At 38.9% G+C, this 21654-nt stretch overlaps 1 protein-coding gene across 7 annotated transcripts in view; it reads left to right on the top strand.

The window, feature by feature from the left end:
* Positions 1-21654, top strand: part of FER (FER tyrosine kinase) — a 447462-nt gene that overhangs the window by 34542 nt on the left and 391266 nt on the right. For all 7 annotated transcript variants that reach the window (XM_043464502.1, XM_043464503.1, XR_006268870.1 and 4 more), the window contains one exon: positions 1708-1975. In XM_043464502.1, coding sequence (XP_043320437.1) covers positions 1769-1975 — 207 coding nt within the window. In that variant the 5' untranslated portion in view covers positions 1708-1768. Of the gene's footprint in view, positions 1-1707; positions 1976-21654 lie in introns of those variants that run through there.

Genomic DNA, 21654 nt, shown 5'->3' with positions numbered 1-21654 from the left:
TCACATAGGATGTTTGCAAGGTTTATCCATGCCCTACCTCGTATCAATTCCTTTTCATTGTCAAATAATGTTTCCTTGTATAGTTATATTATGTTTGATTTATCCGCTCATCAGCTGATGACCATTTGGCAGATATTCATATACAAGTTTTTGTGTGGGCATATGTTTTTATTTCTCTTGAGTATATGCCTAAGAGTGAAATTTCTTGGTCATATATGATAACTCTGTGTTTAATTTTTGAGGAACTGCCTATTTTAAATTTATACCACCAATATATGATGGTTCTGATTTCTTCACAGTCTCCAACATTTGATATTATCTGTCTTTTTATTGTAGACATCCTAGTGATATGATGTCTCATTGTGGTTCTGATTGGTATTTCCCTAATGGCCAGTGATACTGGACATCTTTTCATGTGCTTAGTGGACATCTATAAATTCTGTTTGGAGAAATGTCTAGTCATATCTGTCTTTTGACCATTTTAATTAGTTTGTCATGTTGTTACTGAGTTTAAGAAATCTTTGTATAATCCAGATAGATACTCCTTATCAGATACATAATTTGTAAATATTTTCTCCCGTTCTGTGGCATTATCACTTATTGATGTTGGCCTTTGAAGTATAGAAGCTTTTAATTTTGATGAAACCAAATTTATATATTTTTATTTTGTTTCTTGTACTTTTGGTGTCATATCTAGAAGCCATTGTCTTAAGCCACGGTCACAGATTTACTACTTTATTTTCTTCTGAGAGTTTTACAGTTTTAGCTCTATTTGAATCTGTGATTTCTTTCGAGTTAATTTTTTTGTATATGGTCTAAGGAGGCATCTTGCTGAAGTCTTTTGTGTGTGGAATTCAATCGTCCCAGCATCTGTAGTAGACAAGACTTTTTTTTTTTTCCTCCGTCAAATGGATGTGGCTCTGAATTCTGAGTCCTCCAACTTTGTTCTTTTTCTTCATGGTGTTTTGGTTTTTTGTTTGGTCGACTATTCTGGCTCCCTTGCATTTCTAAGTAAATTTTAGGATTAGTTTATCAATTTCTGCAAAAAAAAAGAAAGCTAGCTTAGGTTTTACTATGGATTGAGTTAAATTTGTAGATCAAATTGAACAGGATTGCCTCTTTAACAATATTAAGTCTTTTGGATTCAAGAACATGAGTCTTTCCATTTATTTAGGTTTTCTTTGCATTTTTCAACAATGTTTTAAAATTTTAAGAGTAAAGTTTTGTGTTTATTTTGCAAAATTTATTCCTAAGTATTTTATTCTTTTTGATGCTGTTGTAAATGGAATTGTTTTTAAATTTTATTTTCAGATTGGTCATTGCTAGAGTATAGAAATACAGTTGATATTTGCATATTGAACTTGTACCCTGAAATATTACTGAGCTCATTCATTAGTTCTAATACTTGTAAAATTGTACTTAGGATTTTCTAATACAGTGTCATATCATCTGTAAGTAAAGATAGTTTTATTTCTTCCTTCCCAGTTTCAATGGAAATTGTTTCATTTCCTTCATTGTACTGACTAGAACACGGTTGAATCGAAGTGCTGAGATTGGACATTCTCATCTTGTTCCTGATCTTTGGGGGAAAACATTCAGTTATAGTGATTTTTTTTTTTTCCACTCCAAAAAAGTGGGCCATAACTTTGCTTTGAAGATTAATTTCCTTTTGATTTAAGACTCTTTTCCTTTTGTTTACATACACAGATATGTGCTGACTAGAAGGCTCAGTTGTGCAGTGTGGAGGATAAGACGGTGCCTTACAAACATGGGGTTTGGGAGTGACCTGAAGAACTCACACGAAGCTGTGTTAAAATTGCAAGACTGGGAGTTACGGTTACTGGAGACAGTGAAGAAATTCATGGCCCTGAGGATAAAAAGTGATAAAGAATATGCATCTACTTTACAGAACCTTTGTAATCAAGTTGATAAGGAAACTACTATCCAAATGAATTATGTCAGCAATGTATCCAAGGTAAGAAGAATAATTTCATCATTTATCGTCTGTAGCATCGTAATTGTCCTTAAAGCAAATAGATCATACTGTTGAATAAGCACACCTAAGTCAGCATTCTAAAGCAGTGGTTCCAGAATCTTCCTGGCTATCAGAATCGCACAGGGAAAATTTCAGAAACTGTAAGATTTGGGTCCATCTCCCAATACTCTGGGTCAGTAGGTCTGAAATTTTTGAGCTTCGAAATCTTTTTTCCCCAGTAGATGTCCAGATTATTCTAATGATTAGTCAGGTTTGAGAACCCTTCTTACAAATTTTATTTTCTTAAGTACCCTGCTTCCTTGCGTCCCTTGAGCCCTGCTGTTTTATCATTTTGGCACACACTTTCTTTATAACCCACCTTCCCTGAATTCTTCTGTGAGTCATTAGTATAGTCACATGGAATATTTTAACTTGTAGCTGTTCTTTGCTGTCATTTCATTACTAAAATGCTAATATACTGATGATTTAATGACATAAAATTCTTTGAATAAACAATATGGTTTTGTAACTTAAAGATTATATTATTATTATTCATTTTATAAAATATATAAAATTAAAAATTAAGGGCTGTAAAAGGTCAGTATTGTACTGCTCATTATCTTTTGAAGGCATTAAAGATGAAATATTACACACCTTAATAGTTCTTGGATTTTTGCTCTGTTTGTTTCCATTGTCTTACTTCACATTTCATTGTATTTATTCAAAGTTAAGAAAATTTTATTTTACTTCCAAAAGTTAGAATTAGTGTGTTTCTTGCACTCACGAGTCTTAGGATTTGAGTAAATTGTAGCGGAAACTCTGTTTCTTATGGGGAATGTGTGTGTGTGGTGTGTATGATCTGGTAAAGATCTTTGATTTCGCTGAGAACTCATGTTAATATCTTTAACTTCCTTTCCTGGGCCAGTGAGGTTCCCTGAAGAACGTTGCTCTAGTTTCTAGTCTGAAGGTAGAGTTGCCGGATCTGGCGAATTAAAATACAGATCTCCAGTTAGGTTCGCGTGCAGTGATTGGCAAATGCACACCCTGTGTGTGCCCGGTCGCTCAGTCGTGTCCGACTCTGCCACCCCGTGGACTGCAGCCCGCCAGGCTCCTCTGCCCATGGATCCCCCAGGCAAGAACACTGGCGTGGGTAGCCATCTCCTCCTCCAGGGATGCATACACTAAAGACCATTTTTTATCTGATATTCAGATTTAACTGATGTCCTGTATTTTGTTTCACTACTCTGTTACGGGAATATGTAGAGAAAGTAGATTGAGTTCACAGAGTCATGTTTTAGTTCATCCTCCTGGTTTTGGTAAGCTGCCTGGTGTCTCTGCATCCAGAGGCTCTCTGGTTAATTTTTTCTGCTTGTTTTTGTCTGCTCTGGGGGAGGAATAGTTGCCTGTCTGTGGGCTGAGCAATAGGCCCTAGAACTCTGGCTGTTCCTTGTATGGCCTGAACCAATCCTCCTCTTTCAGCGCCCTCTCCTTTTCCTTCATTTAGCTCTCTCCAGTTCCTGGGCTTTCCTGAAGTTACCTGACCCTGTAGATTGGTCTTTTTTTCTCCCTAACGCCCCAGAGTCTTATTGCGATACAGTTGACATACATCAGTGTATAGATTTAAGGTTTATAGTGTGATGGTTTATGTGTGTTCTGAAATGATTACTGCAATAGATTGTAACTCTTTGCGACCCCATGGACTGTATCCATGGAATTCTCCAGGCCAGAATACTGGAGTGGGGAGCCTTTCCCTTCTCCAGGGGATCTTCCCAACCCATGGATGGAACCCAGGTCTCTCACATTGCAGGTGGATTCTTTACCAACTGAGCCACAAGGGAAGCCCCATTAAAAAGGAAAGAAAAAGTTTCTCCTTTGGCTAAGAACTCTCAGAATGGACTCACTCAGCGGCTCTCCCATCTCGTGCGTCAGAGTGAACCACGGTCGCCGTGCTGCAGCATCCCTAGTGCTTACTTGTCTTGTTACTGGAAGTTTGCCCTCTTTGACCATTTTCCTCCAGTTCCCCCTCCTGTCACATGGCCTTTTCTTCTTGACCTCTGCTTTGTAGAACATTTGGGTGTCAGCTTTCCCTGATGCTAATCAGTTACACCTTACCTGCTTTTTATAATATTTTCTAACATTTGTATTGGCATGTCTTATCTGTGACTATTGCCTTTTCTATCTTCTTTGTTTTTGTAAATTTATACTTTAACTAACTATCTTGTATTTCAGTGGGATTTTGGAAAGGAGTGGAAAAATAGCCATATGTTTTATTGACTATGTTTAACTGGAATTGTACTCTTTAGGAAAGTAAGGTACTGGAAGGAACAAGACATAGGATTAATGGATAAGAAGATTCAGGATTTGTGAGGTCAGGACAGGAGGAATCATCAAAGTCAGTTTATATTGAAGTGTTAAGTATTTAGGTGAGGGATAGATGGAGACAAATGCTAAGATGATTTTAAAAGGCAGGAGAATATGGGGCATGGAAAAGGGGGCTAGGGAATGGTGATAGACTGAGAGGAAGTGGTTTAAGCAGGTAGTGTTGCCTTTCAAAGAGGAAATGTTGAAAGATAACAGTTGAACAATGACTGGAAACCCAAAGAAAAACAAGGAGTATGTTAGCTTTTCCTCTTGATGCTGAAAATGCATCATTTATTCTACCTGAAAGTAAAGTTCAATATATCAATTTTTTCTTTAGAGCATTGTGTTTTTTTCATGTTATGTCTAAAAAAAAATCTTTGCCTAATCCAAAGGTGTTTTCTCCTGTGTTTGCATATGGACGTTTTATACTTACATTTATGATCCATTTTTAGTTACTTTTTGTATATGGGACAAGTTATAGATTAAAGTCAGTTTTTTTGTTGTTGTTGTTAATGGATATCCATTTATTCCATCAACATTTTTAGAAAGGATTAAGCTTTCTTTACTGAATTACCATTTCATTTTGTTGAAAATCAGTTGACCATAATGAGTGAGTCTATTTCTACACACTTGATCTGTTCCATTCATTTCTTTGTCTACCGTGACACCAGTAACACTATTTTGATTACTGTGACTTTCTAGTAATCTCAAAGTTAGATAGTGTAATTTCTCTTTGTGCTTTTTTTCCCCAAAATTGTTTTGACTATTTTAGTTCCTGTGCATTTCCATATGTATTTTAGAACAACTCATCAATTTTTTTAAAAGAGGCTACTGAAATTTTATTGGAATGCATTAAATATATAAATAGGTAAATTTCAGGAAAATGTATATCTTAACAGTACTGGAGCTTTACAATACACCATACTGTATTAGAGCTTTATATATACACCATAAACATGGTGTATCTTCTTTTTCTGAATAATCTTAGTTTCCAGTGTATAGACCTTTCAGATTTATGTGTATTTCATATTTTCGGATGTTCTTATAAGCAGCATTTTTCCTAGTTTTCCGTTTTCCACTGTTCATTGTTATTATCTATGTCAATCTCATAATGTAAACTTTGCAAAACATACTTATTTGCTCTTTCCTTGTAGATTCCATTGATTTTTCTACATATATGATTATATTATCTGTAAACAAAGAGAATTTTAGTTCTTCTTTTCCAGTTTGGATGCTTTTTATTTATTTTTCTTGCCTTCTAACAATAGTTAAAACCCCCAGTGCAAAATTCAATAGAAGTATTAACAGCAGACATCTATGTCTCGTTCCTGATTTTACGGGAAAAGCATTGTCTTTCAGTATTCATTATGATGTTAACTTTGATAGATATCTTCTATACGCTTATGAAAATTCCCTTCTATTCCTGCCTAGCTAAGACTTTTTTCATTAACATTGGATTTTGTCAGCTGGTCTGTCTTCTTCTGCTTAGATGATTATGTTGTTTTCTCTTCTCAGTTTGATAATATGTTGAAATGTATTCATCGATTTTCAGGTGTTTGAAACATTTGATGATTGCTAAAAAAAAGAACAACAAAATGCGACTTGTATTGCTACATTAAATCCCACTTCATCTTTTTCTATTATCCCTTTTTTATATCACTGGATTCAATTTGGTAAAAATTAATTCTTGGAGACTTTTTTTTTTATCAGTGTTGCTGAGGGATTTTGATCTAGAGTCCCTTTTCTTTTAATATTGTTTGGTTTTGGTATCAGAGTAATGCTGGCTTCATTATACAAGTTGAGAAGTATTTTCTCTTCTTCAGTTTTCTGAAGAAGTTTATGTAGAATTGGTTTTATTTCTTGCTTAGATGTTTGATAGAATTTACCAGTGAAATAATCTTGGTCTAGAGTTTTCTTCAGGAGAAGGTTTTTAGTGATAAACTTAATTTTTAAAATAGAGAGCTAGTCAGATTGTCTTTTTGTTCTTGAGTGAACTTTGGTGCCTTTCGGGAATTTGTTCATTTTTTTCTAAGTTTTCCATTAATTTTTAGTGTTGTTTATTATCTTACCTTATTGTCTTTTTCCTATTTGGAGACTCAAGTGGTCTTATCTCTTTCATTACTTACATTGGTAATTTATGTCTTTTTTTTCCCCTGATCAGACTGGCTAGAGATTTCTCAGTTTTACTGATGTTATCTGGGAACCAGTTTTTTATTTCATTCTTTGTCTCTATTGATATTCTGTTTTCCATTGCATTGATTTCTGCTCTGAAATCTATTTATTTTTTCCCATTTAATCTGGGCTTCATTTACTCTTTTTCTTCTCCAAATTAATCAAGTAGAAGTTGAGATTAAGACCATATTCTTCTGTAGTGTTCTCAGTTTTCTCTGAGTACTGTTTTAGCTGCATTTCCAAAAATTCTCTGATGCTTATTTTCATGTTTTTCAGTTCAGAATACATTTTAGTTTCAGTTTTGATTTCTCCCTTGACCCATGTAGTCTTTTAAGGTCTATTATTTAATTTCTAAGATGTTTTTTCTTTTAAGAGATATTTTTGTTATTGATTTCAAATTTAGTCCATTGTTTTCGCAGACCTAATTTTATATGACTTGACTCCTTGGATGCGTTTCGTGGCCCAGAGTGTGGTCCGTCTGGGTGCCTGTTCCTGGGTGCTCCCTGCCCTGCTCTTGTTTGCAGTGTTCTGTGACGGACAGTTAGGTCCAGACGGTTGATAGTTGTTTCTTTACTCATTTCTGTCTTCCTATCCTATCAGTTATTGAGACGGGGTGTTGAAACCTCTGGTGACAATTGTGACTCTGTTTTTCCCTGCAGTTGGGTCAGTTTTTATGTCATGTCTTTTGAATCTCTGTTACAAAGTACATAGTTATTTAGAGTTATTCCCTTTTTTGACAAATGAATTAACCTTTTTCCCTTCTTCCCTCCCTTCCTTCCCTCCTACCTCTTTTTCTTGTTAGGATAGTTTTTTTGTTTGTTTGTTTAAATTCCAGTGGAACTGGTGTACACTATCAAGTGATTATTACAGTGTCTCGTTATCACCTGTCACCATATAATTGACCCCTTCACCCTTTTCGCTAACACCCGAACCCTCTTTCCCTTTGACAACCACCAGTCTGTTACTGCGAGTTTTGTTTTCTTTGCTCATTTGTTTTGTTTTTTCAGATTCCATATTGGTCTTTCTCTGACTGACTTCCTTCACTTTGCATAACAGCCCCACAGCCCATCCAAGTTGTCATAAATGGCAGCGTTTCCTTCTTTTTTATGACTGAGAAGTTCTCTGTCCTGCATATGTACACATCTCCTTTATCTCTTCATCCCCTGACGGACACTTAGGTGATTTCCATGTCTGACTGTTTTAAACAGTGTTACAGGGAGCATAAAGACGCATCTGTCTCTTTTAGTTAGTGTTTTTGTTTACTGTAGATAAATATCCAGAAGTGGAATAACTAGATCATATGGTTCTAGTACCATATGAGGTATGTTATTATTTGAAGAACTTTCATATTGTTCTACACAGTGACTGCACTAAATTACATTCTCATTCACAGTGTATAAGGGTTCCTTTTTCTCTTAAAAATTTCCAGTACTTGTCTTTTAGATAATAGCCATTCTGAGAAATATGTGATGAGATCTCATTGTGGTTTTGATTTACATTTCCCTACTGGTTGGTGATGATGAGCATCTTTTTATGTACCTCTGCCTACTTGGGAGTTGGATTTTGTTGCCGTTGTTTAGTTGTGTGAATTCTGTATATGTTCTAGATATGAGCACTGTGTTGGATGTATGATTTGCAGATATCTTCTCTCATTCTGCAGGTTGACGTTTGGTTTGCTTGATGCTGTACTCCGCTGTACTGAAGCTTTTTGATGTAGTCTTGTTTATTTTTGCTTTTGTTGCCATTACCTTTGAATCAGATCCAAAAATATCTCTAAGAGTGACGAAAAGGAAAATAGTGACTATGTGTTCCTCTAGAAGTTTTATGGTTTCTGATCTTACATTCAAGTCTTTAATCATTTTGAGTTGATTTTTGTGTATGATATGAGATAGTAATCCAGTTTTATTCTCTTGCATGTGACTGTTGGGTTTTCCCAGTACTATTTATCAAAGAGATTGCCCTTTCCCATTGCATATTCTTGCTTCCTCTGTTGTAAATTCAGTTTAGTTCAGTCGCTGAGTTGTGTTTGACTCTTTGTGACCCTCCCTGTCCATCGCCTCCCTGCCCATCACCAACTCCCGGAGTTTACTCAAACTCATGTCCATCAAGTTGGTGATGCCATCCAACCATCTCATCCTCTGTCGTCCCTTCTCCTCCAGCCTTCAATCTTTCCCAGCATCAGGGTCTTTTCTAATGAGACGGTTCTTCCAATCAGGTGGCCAAAGTATTGGAGTTTCAACTTCAGCATCAGTCCTTCCAATGAATATTAAGGACTGATTTCGTTTAGGATTGACTGGTTGGATCTCCTTGTAGTCCAAGAGACTCGCAAGAGTCTTCTCCGACACCACAGTTCAAAAGCATCAATTCTCTCGCGCTCAGCTTTCTTTATATCCAACTCTCACATCCGTACATGACTGCTGGAAAAACCAAAGCCTTGACTAGACGGACCTTTGTTGGCAAAGTAATATCTCTGCTTTTTAAGATGCTGTCTAGGTTGTCATAATTTTTCTTCTAAGGAAAAGGCGTCTTTTAATTTCATGGCTGCAGTCACCATCTGCAGTGATTTTGGAGCCCCCCCAAATAAAGTCTGTCACTATTTCCACTGTTTCCCCATCTATTTCCCATGAGGTGACGGGACCAGATGCCATGATCTTAGTTTTCTGAATGTTGAGCTTTAAGCCAGCTTTTTCACTCTCCTCTTTCACTTTCATCAAGAAGCTCTTTAGTTCCTCTTCACTTTCTGCCATAAGGGTGGTGTCATCTGCATATCTGAGGTTATTGATATTTCTCCCAGCAATCTTGTTGTAAATTCGTTGCCCACTTGTGAGTGGATTTATTTCTGGGCTCTTCATTCTGTCCCACTGACCTGTGTGTCTTACGCCAGCATCACGCTGTTCTCATTAGTGTAGTTTGAAATCAGGGAGCATGATATCCACAGCTTTGTTTGTTCATTCCTCCCTTCCTTCCTTCCTCAAGATTGTTTGGCTCTCTGGGGACTTTGATCCCATACAAATTTTAGAACTATTTATTCTAGTCTGTGCAAAATGCCATTAGAATTTTGATAGAAATTGCTTGATATTATTTCAGGCAATTTATTGAGACTTGTTTTGTGGTCCAGCATGTGGCCTAACCTTGAGAATGCTCCACGTGCCCTTGAGGAGAATGTGTGTTCTGCTGCTTTGCAGTGGAATGTTCTCTATATTTCTCTCAAACGAGCGGGTCTAATGCTTCATTTCAAGCTGTTATTTCCCTCTTGACTTTCTGTGTGGATATCTATCCATTGATGTAAATGGGGTAGTCTCCAGCAATTATTGTATTGCTATCAAAGTTTCCATTTAGGTCTGTTAATGGTTGCCTTAAATACTTAAGCGTCCCTATGTTAGGTGTGTAAATACTTACAGATGTTACATCCCTTGTTGAGCTGACCCTTTGTCTTATATGATGCCCCTCCTTGTCTGCTGCTGTGTTCCTTGTCTCAGAGCCTGCTGTGTCTAATGTTACCTGTGGCTGGGCGAGCTGTCTTTTGTCTCCCTTTGCGTGGAGTCTCTTTGTCCATCCCTCTGCTTGCAGTCTTTGTGTCCTCAAACCTGAACTAAGTCTCTTCTTGGTAACATATAAGTTAGTCTTTTATCTTTTAATTTTTTACAATTAATCCATTCAGCCACCCTGTATCTTTTAACCGGATAATTTAGTCCCGTTAAACTGAAAATAAATATTAATAGGTGTGTACTTATGTCTTTCTGTTGTTTGTTTTCTGGCTGTTTTTGTAATTTCTTTCTGTTCCTTTCCTCATCTCTTGCTCGTTTCTCTTGTGGTTTGATGAATTTCTTTAGTGTTCTGTTTAGATTCCATTCTCATCTTTTGTGTATCTACTGTATATATATATTTTTTTTGTGGTTACCGTGAGGTTTACATATAATGATCTATATATATAGCAGTCTAGTTGAAGTTGGTAGCAACTTAAATTTGAACACATTCTGAAAACTTGCATTTTTATTCCCCTCAGTCATGTTTTATGCTTTTGATGTCATATTTTCCATCTTTTTGTGTATCATTTAACTAATTAAGTAGTTTTAATTAATTTTACTACTTTACCTTTTAACCTTCTTACCAGTAGTTGTGGTTAATCTACTTTTACCGTGTATTTGCTCTTACCGGTGAGGTTTTTGGTCTCATATGGTTTTCATTGGTTAGTGCCTGTTCTTTTCAGCTTAAAGAAGACCCATTAGCCTTTCTTGTGAGCTGTGTTAAATGGTGATAAACTCTTTCTCATTGCTGTTTAGTTACCACGTTGTGTCCGACTCTCCGGCAGCTCCGTGGACTGCAGCCTGTCAGGCGCCTCTGTCCACGGGATTTCCTGGGCAAGAATACTGGAGTGGGCTACCATTTCCTCCTCCAGGGGACCTTTCTGACTCTTTTCAAACCCACGTCTCCTGCATTGGTGATGAGTTCTTTATCACTGAGCCACTAGGGAAGCCTGATGGAGTTCCTTTAGCTTTTGCTTATTTAGAAGACTTTTTTTTTTTTAATCTCCTCTTCAATTCTGAATGATAGAGTGTTCTTGGTTCTAGGTTTTCCCCTGTCATCACTTTAAATATGTTGTGTTATTCCCTTTTGACTTGCAGAGTTTCTCCTGGAAAATCAGCAGATGGTCTTGTGGGAGTTCCTGTTTATACAACAAGTTGTTTTTCTCTTGCAGCTTTTAAGATTCTCTCTTTATCTTTACCTTTTTTGATGTTTTGATTTATTATGTTCCATTACTTGGCACTTTCTTTGCTTCATGGACTTGAATGTTTTCTTCCCCAGGTTGTGGGAGTTTATGATCACTATTTTGTCACATAATTTTTCTGTCCCTTTCTCTCTTCTCCTTCTGGGGCCCCTGTAGTGTGGATGTTATTCTGCTTGGTGTGGTCTCATAGATCTCCTTATCATCACTTTTAAAAATTCTTGTTTCTTTTTGCTGCTTGTCTGTGTGAGTTCAGCTGCCCTTCCAGGTGGCCGTTTTGTTATTCTAGTTTATCTCGTCAGCTCTTGAACCTCTCTAGTGTATTTTTCAGTTCAGTTATTGTGTTCTTTGGTTCTGTGGCATCCCTGTAATGTTTTAAAATACTTTCTATCTATCCATTATAGCTCTCAGTATGTTCATCCATTCTTCTTTGGAGTTCAGTAAGCATCTCTTTAACTCTGCATCACACATTTAACTTATATCTGTTATATTAAGGTCTTTCTCTGAGGTTTCATCTTATTCTCTTGGTTGGAATATATTCCTTTTTTTTTTTTTTTCCTTCTTTTGCTTGATTCTGTAATTGTTTCTCTGTTTTAGATAGAAAAGCTCCATCTCCCAGTCTTGAAGAAGCAGGCCTTCTGTAAGAGAGGGTCTCAGATCTACACAGCCCCCTGCCGCCGCCGCCCGATGTAAAGCCCATTGGTTTGTAAAGTGAGATATGTGGGGGCCTTGTCTCTCTGGCGCAGGTCCCAACAGTTGGGGTGCCCAATGTGGGGCACAGACCCTTTGATCCTTAAAGAGACTCTGGGCTTGTGAGATGCCTCCCAGCTGTGTGTCACTACAGTGGGGGATGTGGTTTTAGAGTCACTGCACATCTTGCTGTGGTCTCTTTACCCCTTATTGGGGAGCAGCCCATTCAGCTAGTTTACAGTTCTTTTTACTTGGAATTATTACATGTGTTCTGTGTTGCCAAATTAAGACTTAAATTGAGGAAAGTAGGGAAAACCACTAGACCACTCAGGTAAGACCTAAATCGAATCCTTTATGATTATACAGTGGAAGCGACAAATAAGATTCAAGGGACTAGATCTGATAGACAGAGTGCCTGATGAACTATGGACAGAGGTTTGTGACATTGTACAGTAGACAGGGATCAAGACCATCCCCAAGAAAGAGAAATGTAAAAAGGCAAAATGGTTGTCTGAGGAGGCCTTACAAATAGCTGTGAAAAGAAGAGAAGTGAAAGACAAAGGAGAAAAGGAAAGATATTCCCATTTGAATGCAGAGTTCCAAAGCATAGCAAGGAGAGATAGAAAGTCTTCCTGAGTGATTAGTGCAAAGAAATAGAGGAAAACAATAGAATGGGAAAGTCTAGAAATCTCTTCAGGAAAAATAGAGATACCAAGGGAACATTTCATGCAAAGATGGGCACAATAAAGGACAGAAATGGTATAGACGTAACAGAAGCAGAAGATATTAAGAAGAGGTGGCAAGAATACACAGGAGAACTATACAAAAAAAATCTTCATGATCCAGATAATCATGATGGTGTGATCACTCACCGAGAGCCAGACATCCTGGAATGTGAAGTCAAGTGGGCATTGGGAAGCATCACTACAAACAAAGCTAGTGGTGGAGGTGATGGAATTCTAGTTGAGCTATTTGAGATCCTAAAAGATGATGCTGTGAAAGTGCACTCAATATGCCAGCAAATTTGGAAAACTCAGCAGTGGCCACAGGACTGGAAAAGGTCAGTTTTCGTTCCCATCCCAGACAAATGTCAAAAAATGCTCAAACCTACCGCACAATTGCACTCATCTCACATGCTAGCAAAGTAATGCTCAAAATCTTCCAACCCAGTCTTCAACAGTACATGAACCGTGAACTTCCAGATATTCAAGCTGGATTTAGATAAAGCAGAGGAACTGTAGATCAATTTGCCAACTCCATTGGATCATTGAAAAAGCAAGAGAATTACACAAAAACATCTACTTCTCTTTATTGACTCTGCCAAAGCCTTTGACTGTATGGATCACCACAAACTGTGGAAAATTCTTAGAGATGGGAATACCAGACCACCCGACCTGCCTCCTGAGAAATCTGCATGCAGGTCAAGAAGCAACAGTTAGAACTGGGCATGGAACAACAGACTGGTTCCAAATCAGGAAAGGAGTATGTCAAGACAGTATATTGTCATCCTGCTTATTTAACTTATATGCAGAGTACATCATGAGAAACGCTGGGCTGGATGAAACACAAGCTGGAATCAAGATTGCTGAGAAATATCAATAACCTCAGATATGCGGATGACACCACCCTTATGGCAGAAAGTGAAGAGAAACTAAAGAGCCTTTTGATGAAAGTGAAAGAGGAGAGTGAAAAAGTTGGCCTAAAACTCAACATACAGAAAACTAAGATCATGGCATCTGGTCCCATCACTTCATGGCAAATAGATGGGAAAACAGTGGCAACAGCGATAGACTTTATTTTTTTGGACTCCAAAATCACTGCAGATGGTGACTGCAGCCATGAAATTAAAAGATGCCTGCTCCTTGGAAGAAAAATTAAGACCAACCTAGACAGCATCTTAAAGAGCAGAGACATTACTTTGCCAACAAAGGTCCATTTAATCTAAGCTATGGTTTTTCCAGTAGTCATGTATGAATGTGAGATTTGGACTATAAAGAAAGCTGAGCGCCAGAGAATTGATGCTTTTGAACTGTGGTGTTGGAGAAGACTCTTGAGAGTCCCTTGGACTGTAAAGAGATCCATCCAGTCCATCCTAAAGAAATCCATCCTGAATGTTCATTGGAAGGACTGATATTGAAGCTGAAACTCCAGTCCTTTGGCCACCTGATTCGAAGAGCTGACTCATTTGAAAAGACCCTGATGCTGGGAAAGATTGAGGGCAGGAGGAGAAGGCGATGACAGAGGATGAGATGGTTGGATGGCATCACCGACTTAATGGACATGAGTTTGAGTAAGCTCCGGGAGTTGGTAATGGGCAGGGAGGCCTGGCATGCTGCAGTCCATGGGTCGCAAGGAGTCGGACACGACTGAGTGACTGAACTGAACTCACCACATGTGTGGTTGTAGATTTGGAATATCAAGGGGCAAGTTGTGTTAAGGGTCTTCCTATGCCCCTGTTTTGGACCGACCTCCCCCCTAGCTCTTTAATAACTGTATCAGTGAGTTAACTCACCCTCTCCCAGAGCTCTTCTGTTCCAACAATATCATCGCCTCCTTCCTTCTTCCTCTGGCCATGCCACTTCCTGTCTTACCAGTATTTCAATTTAAATATGCCCATGTATGCCAATCCTTCATCTTGTCATACCTTTTGAAACTCACATCTTGCTTTTACGCCACACCTGTGCTTAAGATGGAAGATTTGGAGAGAAGGAAAGAGAAAGGAAGTGCTTGAGTCATTTGCGTGTTGAAAATGAGCAAGTCATCCATGAATCATCTATAGTAGTTCAGTTTGAATCCTTTAAAATATTTTCCATGTCTCTACTTATTATATGTATTCTTTCCTTTAATTTTATGAGCCTATGGAATGCCATCATAGTGACTCTTTTATTCCCCCTTTCTTCTATCCTTGCTGATATTTCTGGACCAGCTGATTGACTGATTTCTGTCCTCATTTTGGGTTGTATTTTCCTGCATCTGTATACCCTTTATACCAGGCATTATGAATTTTACCTTATTAGGTACTGAATAGTTTTACCTTTCTTTAAATATTCTTGAGCTTTGGGATATGCTTAAGTTACTTGGACTCAGCTTGATCTTTTTGGCTCTTGTTTTTTACATTTGTGTGGTGGACCAGCAGTGTGTGTAATCTTGGGTGGATTTATCTCCTCTATTAAGGCAAGATCATTCTTAATATGCAGAGGATGCTCCCTATACTGTGAGGTTTTAAATCCTGGCTGTTAGAACCTGGTACCATTCCTCGTGAGCCCTGCACAGTGTTTCCCGTCATGATCCTTGTGGGCGGATTGTTTCCTTGGCATGGAGTGGTTTCCTCATGCCCTGGCCTGATCCGTAGTCAGCGAGAAAACATCTCGGGTGAGCCTCTGCAGGTCTCCTGAGTTTTCTCTTCGTGCCGCTCTCTTCTCTAGGCCTCTGTACTTGTTTCTTCGCCAGTACGCTGACTACATTGGCGTCTGTGCTCGGAACAGTCTGCCTTGCAGAGACGACCGAGTTCTACTAGGCTCTTCTTCCTTGAGCCATATCCTGGACATCGTCAGCATTGAGTAAACTAGGATAACCCTAAGGTTCAGTTCATTTATTTATAGTCTCTCAGAGTTCACTGCCCTGGCTCGCCTGAGGTCCAGTGGCTTGAATGCTATGTCTTATACTTTTGTCCAACTTTTAGTAGTTGTATGCAAGAGGATAAGTTCCTCTTGTTCCCCTTGCTTGTTCCCCTATCTTGACGGAAGCAGAAATCTTATAGCTAGTAATTTTTAGGTCTTTACTTGAAAAACATTAAAATGTGCAACAATGTTTCAAGAATAGAACAAAGCTTCCCCTATGAACTGTACTCTGTTTATTACTTGTTAGCATTTTGCCATATTTGCTCTGTAGCTCCCTTTCTCTCTATATATAATTTATGTTTTATATGTATATATATATGTACACTTTTCTGAATGATTGGCAGGTTGGTTGAAGACATCGTGTCTCTTTACTTTTAAATACTTAAAACATATTTTTTTCTAAGAACATATTCACAATGTAATGATTTGGGATTTGAGAAGTATAGCACTATTACCATGCTGTTATCAAAAATATGTTGCATATCTAGCTTTTGTCAACTTTTCCAATAAGGTCCCTTTTTGGCAAAAAATTTTTTTATCCTGATTCAGGGTCTAATTGAGACTCACTCATTGCATTTAGTTGTTAGGCTTCTTCAGTTTCTTTAATCTGGAACATGTCAGTGAGACGTCACACTCTGTGCTTTGGTACTTTTTCTTAAATTTATTTTGAGGTGTGTACCTTCTGTCTTTAATCCTGAGGGCATGGTTTTGTGAGTTTTTTTTTTATGTTTTCATTGTATTGCTTTTGGAAAAATATTGGGTGATAGAAGCCTAGGTAGGCATGTTTTCTTTCAGTTACCTGGAGTGTTTTCCTAAGATTCTTTGTATACTCTATATTTCCTGGCATACTAAAGTGTTCCAGGCTCATCTTTTGAATGTTCCTTTTCCAATACTTCAGTAAACCCTTTCGCCAAGGGATCCTGATTCCTTTTTTTAAAAAAAAATTATTTATTTTGTTGTTATTCAGTCAGTAAGTCATGTATGACTCTTTTGTGACCCCAAGTACTGTAGCACGCCAGGCTCCCCTGCCCTTCACTATCTCCTGGAGTTTGCACAGATTCATGTCCATTGAGTCGATGGTGCTATCTAACCATCTTATCTCCTGCTGCCTGTTTCTCCTCCTGCCTTCATCTTGCCCAGCATCAGATCTTTTCTAATGAACTGACTCTTCCCATCAGGTGGCAAAAGTATTGGAGCTTCAGCTTCAGCATCAGTCCTTCCAAAGCATTGATTTCCTTTGGGATTCACTGGTTTGATCTCCTTGTAGTCCAAAGGACTCGCAAGAATCTTCTCCAGCACCATAATTCAAAAACATCAATTCTTTAGCACTCAGCCTTCTTTATGGTCCAACTTTCACATCCTTACCTGACTGCTAGAATAAACCATAGCTTTTGGTGTTGGAGAAGACTCTTGGTCTCTTGGACTACAAGGAGATCCAACCAGTCCATTCTAAAGGATATCAGTCCTGAGTATTTGTTGGAAGGACTGATGCTAAAGCTGAAAGTCCAATACTTTGGCCACCTGATGTGAAGAACTGGTTCATTTGAAAACACCCCGATGCTGGGAAAGATGGAAGGCGGGAGAAGGGGACAACAGGATGAGATGGTTGGATGGCATCACTGACTCAGTGGACATGAGTTTGAGTAAACTTTGGGAGTTGGTGGTGGACAGGGAGGCCTGGTGTGCTGCAGTCCATGGGGTGGCAAAGAGTCAGACACGACTGAGTGACTGAACTGAACTGAACTGAAGCTAACTAGAATGGGAGATGAGTCCAATTGTCTCATGGTTAGCATATTCTTTGGTACTGCCCTTCTTGGGAATTGGGATGAGGATTGACCTCATCCCAATTCTTTAAGACACATTCCTGGAGATTTCCAGGTCATTTCTAGGTCAAAGTGTAAATGTCTTTGTAGTGTTGCTATATATTATCACTATAAATATAAATTTCCTTTATAGCCATTGTACCATTTTCTGTATCTAGCAGGAATACATGAAACTACCAGCTTCTACTTGATCTAGGCAAGAGATTATGTTGTCAAATTTATGAATTTTTATTAATCTGGTAGGTAGAAATGATAGCTAGTATAGCTTAAATTTTTATTTCTCTAATTATGCATGAAGTTGAACATCTCTCCATATTTTGACAGCTATTTTAGTTTGAATACTTGTTTTATTCTATGCTAATGTGAATTTTACTTTGTGTTTCTTTATTTATGTAAAAATTACACCTGCCAGAAATAAAAGGCATCCAAATGGGAAAGGAGAAAGTCAAGTTATCTCTGTTTGTGGAGGACATGATATTATAGCTGCTGCTGCTGCTGCTGCTAAGTTGCTTCAGTCGTGTCCGATATTATAGCTAGAGAACAGTAAAAATAATACCAAGAAATTGATGGAACTATTAGACAAATTCAGTAAAATATATTTTGTTTCTATACACTAATGATGAACTATTTGAAAAAGAAAAACAGTAATCCCATGTACAATATCATAAAAATTAAAATCCTTAATAACAAATGTGACCATAAAGGGAAAGACCTGTACACTGAAAATTATAGGACAGTAATGAAAGGAACTGAAGAAGACACAAAAAAATGGAAAGACATTCTGTGCTAATGAAATGAAATAATTAGTACTTTTAACATGTCCTTACTGCCAAAAGCCATCTATTGATTTAATGCAATTTCTATCAAAATTCCAATGGCATTTTTCACAGAAACAGAAAAACAATCTTAAAATTCATATGGAATCCAAACACCCCAAATAGCCAAAATAATTCTGAGAAAGTAGGGCAAATCTAGATGTGTCACATTTCCTGATTTTAAAACTTATTGCAAAGCTGTGATAATCAAAACAGTATGGTACTGGCTTAGACCCAGACACCTAGATCAGTGGAACAGAATTGATAGCCCAGAAGTAAACCCATGAGTATGTGGTCAACTGAAAATTTGACAAGGAAGCCAAGAATGGTCTTTTGCAAAAGGATGAAATATGACTCACATCACTCATAAAAATTAACTGGAATGGACAAAAAGCTTAAATGTAAGAGCTAAAACTGCAAAGCTACTAGAAGAAAGCATAGGAATAAAGAAAACCTCCTTGACATTGTTCTTGGCAGTGGATTTTGAAAAAGACACAAAAACTCAAGCAACAAAAGCTAAAAATAAATAAGCAACAAAATCATTTACAGAAAGCTTCTGTATAGATGGCTAACAAACACATGAAAAGATGATCAACATCACTCATTATCAGAGAAATGCAAATCAATACCACAGTGAGGCACCATTTCATGCTAGTCAGAATGGCTGCTATCCAAAAGTCTACAAGCAATAAATGCTGGAGAGGGTGTGGAGAAAAGGGAACCCTCTTACACTGTTGGTAGGAACGCAAACTAGTACAGCCACTATGGAGAGCAGTGTGGAGATTCCTTAAAAAACTGGAAATAGAACTGCCATATGACCCAGCAGTCCTGCTGCTGGGCATACACACCGAGGAAACCAGATCTGAAAGAGACACGTGCACCCCAGTGTTCATCGCAGCACTGTTTATAATAGCCAGGACATGGAAGCAACCTAGATGCCCATCAGCAGACGAATGTATAAGGAAGCTGTGGTACATATACACCATGGAATATTACTCAGCCATTAAAAAGAATTCATTTGAATCAGTTCTAATGAGGTGGATGAAACTGGAGCCTATTATACAGAGTGAAGTAAGCCAGAAAGATAAAGACCAATACAGTATACTAATGCATATATATGGAATTTAGAAAGATGGTAATGATGACCCTGTATGTGAGACAGCAAAAGAGACACAGATATAAAGAACAGACTTTTGGACTCTGTGGGAGAAGGTGAGGGTGGGATGATTTGGGAGAATGTCATTGAAACATGTATATTATCATCTGTGAAACGGATCTCCAGTCCAGGTTCGATGCATGATATAGGGTGCTCGGGGCTGGTGCACTGGAATGACCCAGGGGGATGGGGAGGGAGGCGGGAGGGGGGTTCAGGATGGGGGACACATGTACACCCATGGAGGATTCATGTCAATGTATGGCAAAACCACCACAATATTGTAATTAGCCTCCAATTAAGATAAATAAGTTAATTTAAAATTAAAAAAGAAAAAAGCTTCTGTATGGCAAGAAACTCTCAGCAGAATGAATAGGTAGCCAACAGAATGGGAGAAAAGATTTGCACAACATCAGTTTGAGAAGGAGTTAATATATCAGGAACTCATTTTACTCAAGAGCAAAAAATCACATCATCCATTTAAAAAATCATCATGTCCACGTGAGATACTCCCTTTGGCTTTCCTCTTTGATCTATAAAAAGTTAGAAAAATCTGTAACTCAGCTATGTGCCTCTGTCTAAAGCACTTTGATGCTGGAGCATCCCTCATGTCTGTCCATCTGAAGGTGGGCATCTGGGAACACACAGAGGAGGCGGTGCTGTGACCCCAGCGCCCTGGCCGCAGAGTCTGAGCCGCAGCCCCAGAGAGCCTGGTGGGGTCGGGCTCGGCAGAGACAGCCACAGCTTCCTGGCCGCAGAGCTATCCCCAGCTCCCAGCGACAGCAGCAGGGACCGTGGAGCCTGCAGCCGCATCTGTGCAGCTTCGGAAGTGCCCACCGCTCCCGCCTCTGCCCCCGTACCCACAGTCGCAGGACCTGGGCACCCTACAGCCCGGTCACCGTAGAGACACCGGTGACCCTGGCTTCCCTCCACACATTCCCCCCCCCACCCCCAACGGCAGCAGAACCTGCCACCCAGGAGACTCTGAACGTGCAGAGGTGCCGGACATCCTGCTTTCCCAGGGGGTGATCCTGTCAACTCCAGCAGCAGTAAGGCCTCAGTGCCCTGCAGGCACAGACAGTGACATCTGGCGGACGGGGTGGCACCTGTCACCTGGGTGGTGGAAAGTGCCAGCTCTCAGGTACACCAAAGGCGGCTCACAGGGGACGAGCCGGAAACTTGTGCTCCTGTGCCCCCCGCTGTGAAACAGCTGGAGCCACAAGGAAATGCAGAAGGGCGGTTCTGGGAGCTCAGGAATGAAATGAAAGAACTCAGGCAGTACTTTACCAGGGAGATTGAAACTCTAAAAAAGAACCAGACAAATTCTGAAGTTAAATCAATAGAGGAGATGAAGAATTCTCTGGAAAGAATTGGAAGTTGAGCAGACTGTATGGCACAGAGAACTAGCAAGTCCAAAGACAGAAATCTAGAAATGGTACAGTTAGAAGAGGAGAGAGCATTAAGATCTTAAAAGAAATTCTGTGAGAAATACCCATTTCTATTAGAAAGGGCAACATTAGAATACTGGGTATCCCAGATGGAGAAGAGAGGAGAATGGGAGTTTAATTAAAGAAATAATAACGGAGAACTTCCCAAGCCTGGCGAAGGGACTGGTTACATGGAGCTAAGAGAACTCCTTATAACCTCAACGCAAAATGACCTCCAAGACACGTTATGGATGCTTTTGAACTGTAGTGTTGAAGAAGACTTGAGAGTCCCTTGAAATGCAAGGCGATCCAACCAGTCCATCCTAAAGGACATCAGTCCTGAATATTCATTGAAAGGACTGATGCTGAAGCTGAAACTCCAATACTTTGGCCACCTGATGTGAAGAGCTGACTCATGTGAAAAGACCCTGATGCTGGGAAAGATTGAAGGCGGGAGGAGAAGGGGATGACAGAGGGTGAGATGGCTGGGTGGCATCACCGACTCGATGAACATGAGTTTGAGCAAGCTCCGGGAGTTGGTGATGGACAGGGAGGCCTGGCGTGCTGCAGTCCATGGGGTTGTAAAGAGTCAGATATGACTGAACAAGTGAACTGAGCTGAAGACCCATTATATTAAAATACTCCAAAGTAAATGCAAAAAAAACAAACAAAAAAAGCCCACCACCAACAACAATGTTAAAGGTATCCAGGGAAAAAAAAGGATGTTAGCCTTCAAAGGAGCATACATTTGACCATTAGCAGATTTCTCAGCAGAAACTCTACATGCCTGGAGAGAACGCGATGACATTCTCACAATACTGAAATGTAAAAGGTGTCAGCCAATAATACTACATTCAGCAGAGTTATTCTTCAGATATGAAGGAGAAATAAA

The sequence above is a fragment of the Cervus canadensis genome, chromosome 4 (genome assembly GCF_019320065.1).
Source record: "Cervus canadensis isolate Bull #8, Minnesota chromosome 4, ASM1932006v1, whole genome shotgun sequence".
Lineage (NCBI taxonomy): Eukaryota > Metazoa > Chordata > Mammalia > Artiodactyla > Cervidae > Cervus > Cervus canadensis.
The sequence above is the reverse complement of the archived record's forward strand: the minus strand, read 5'-3'. Positions and strand labels throughout refer to the sequence as shown.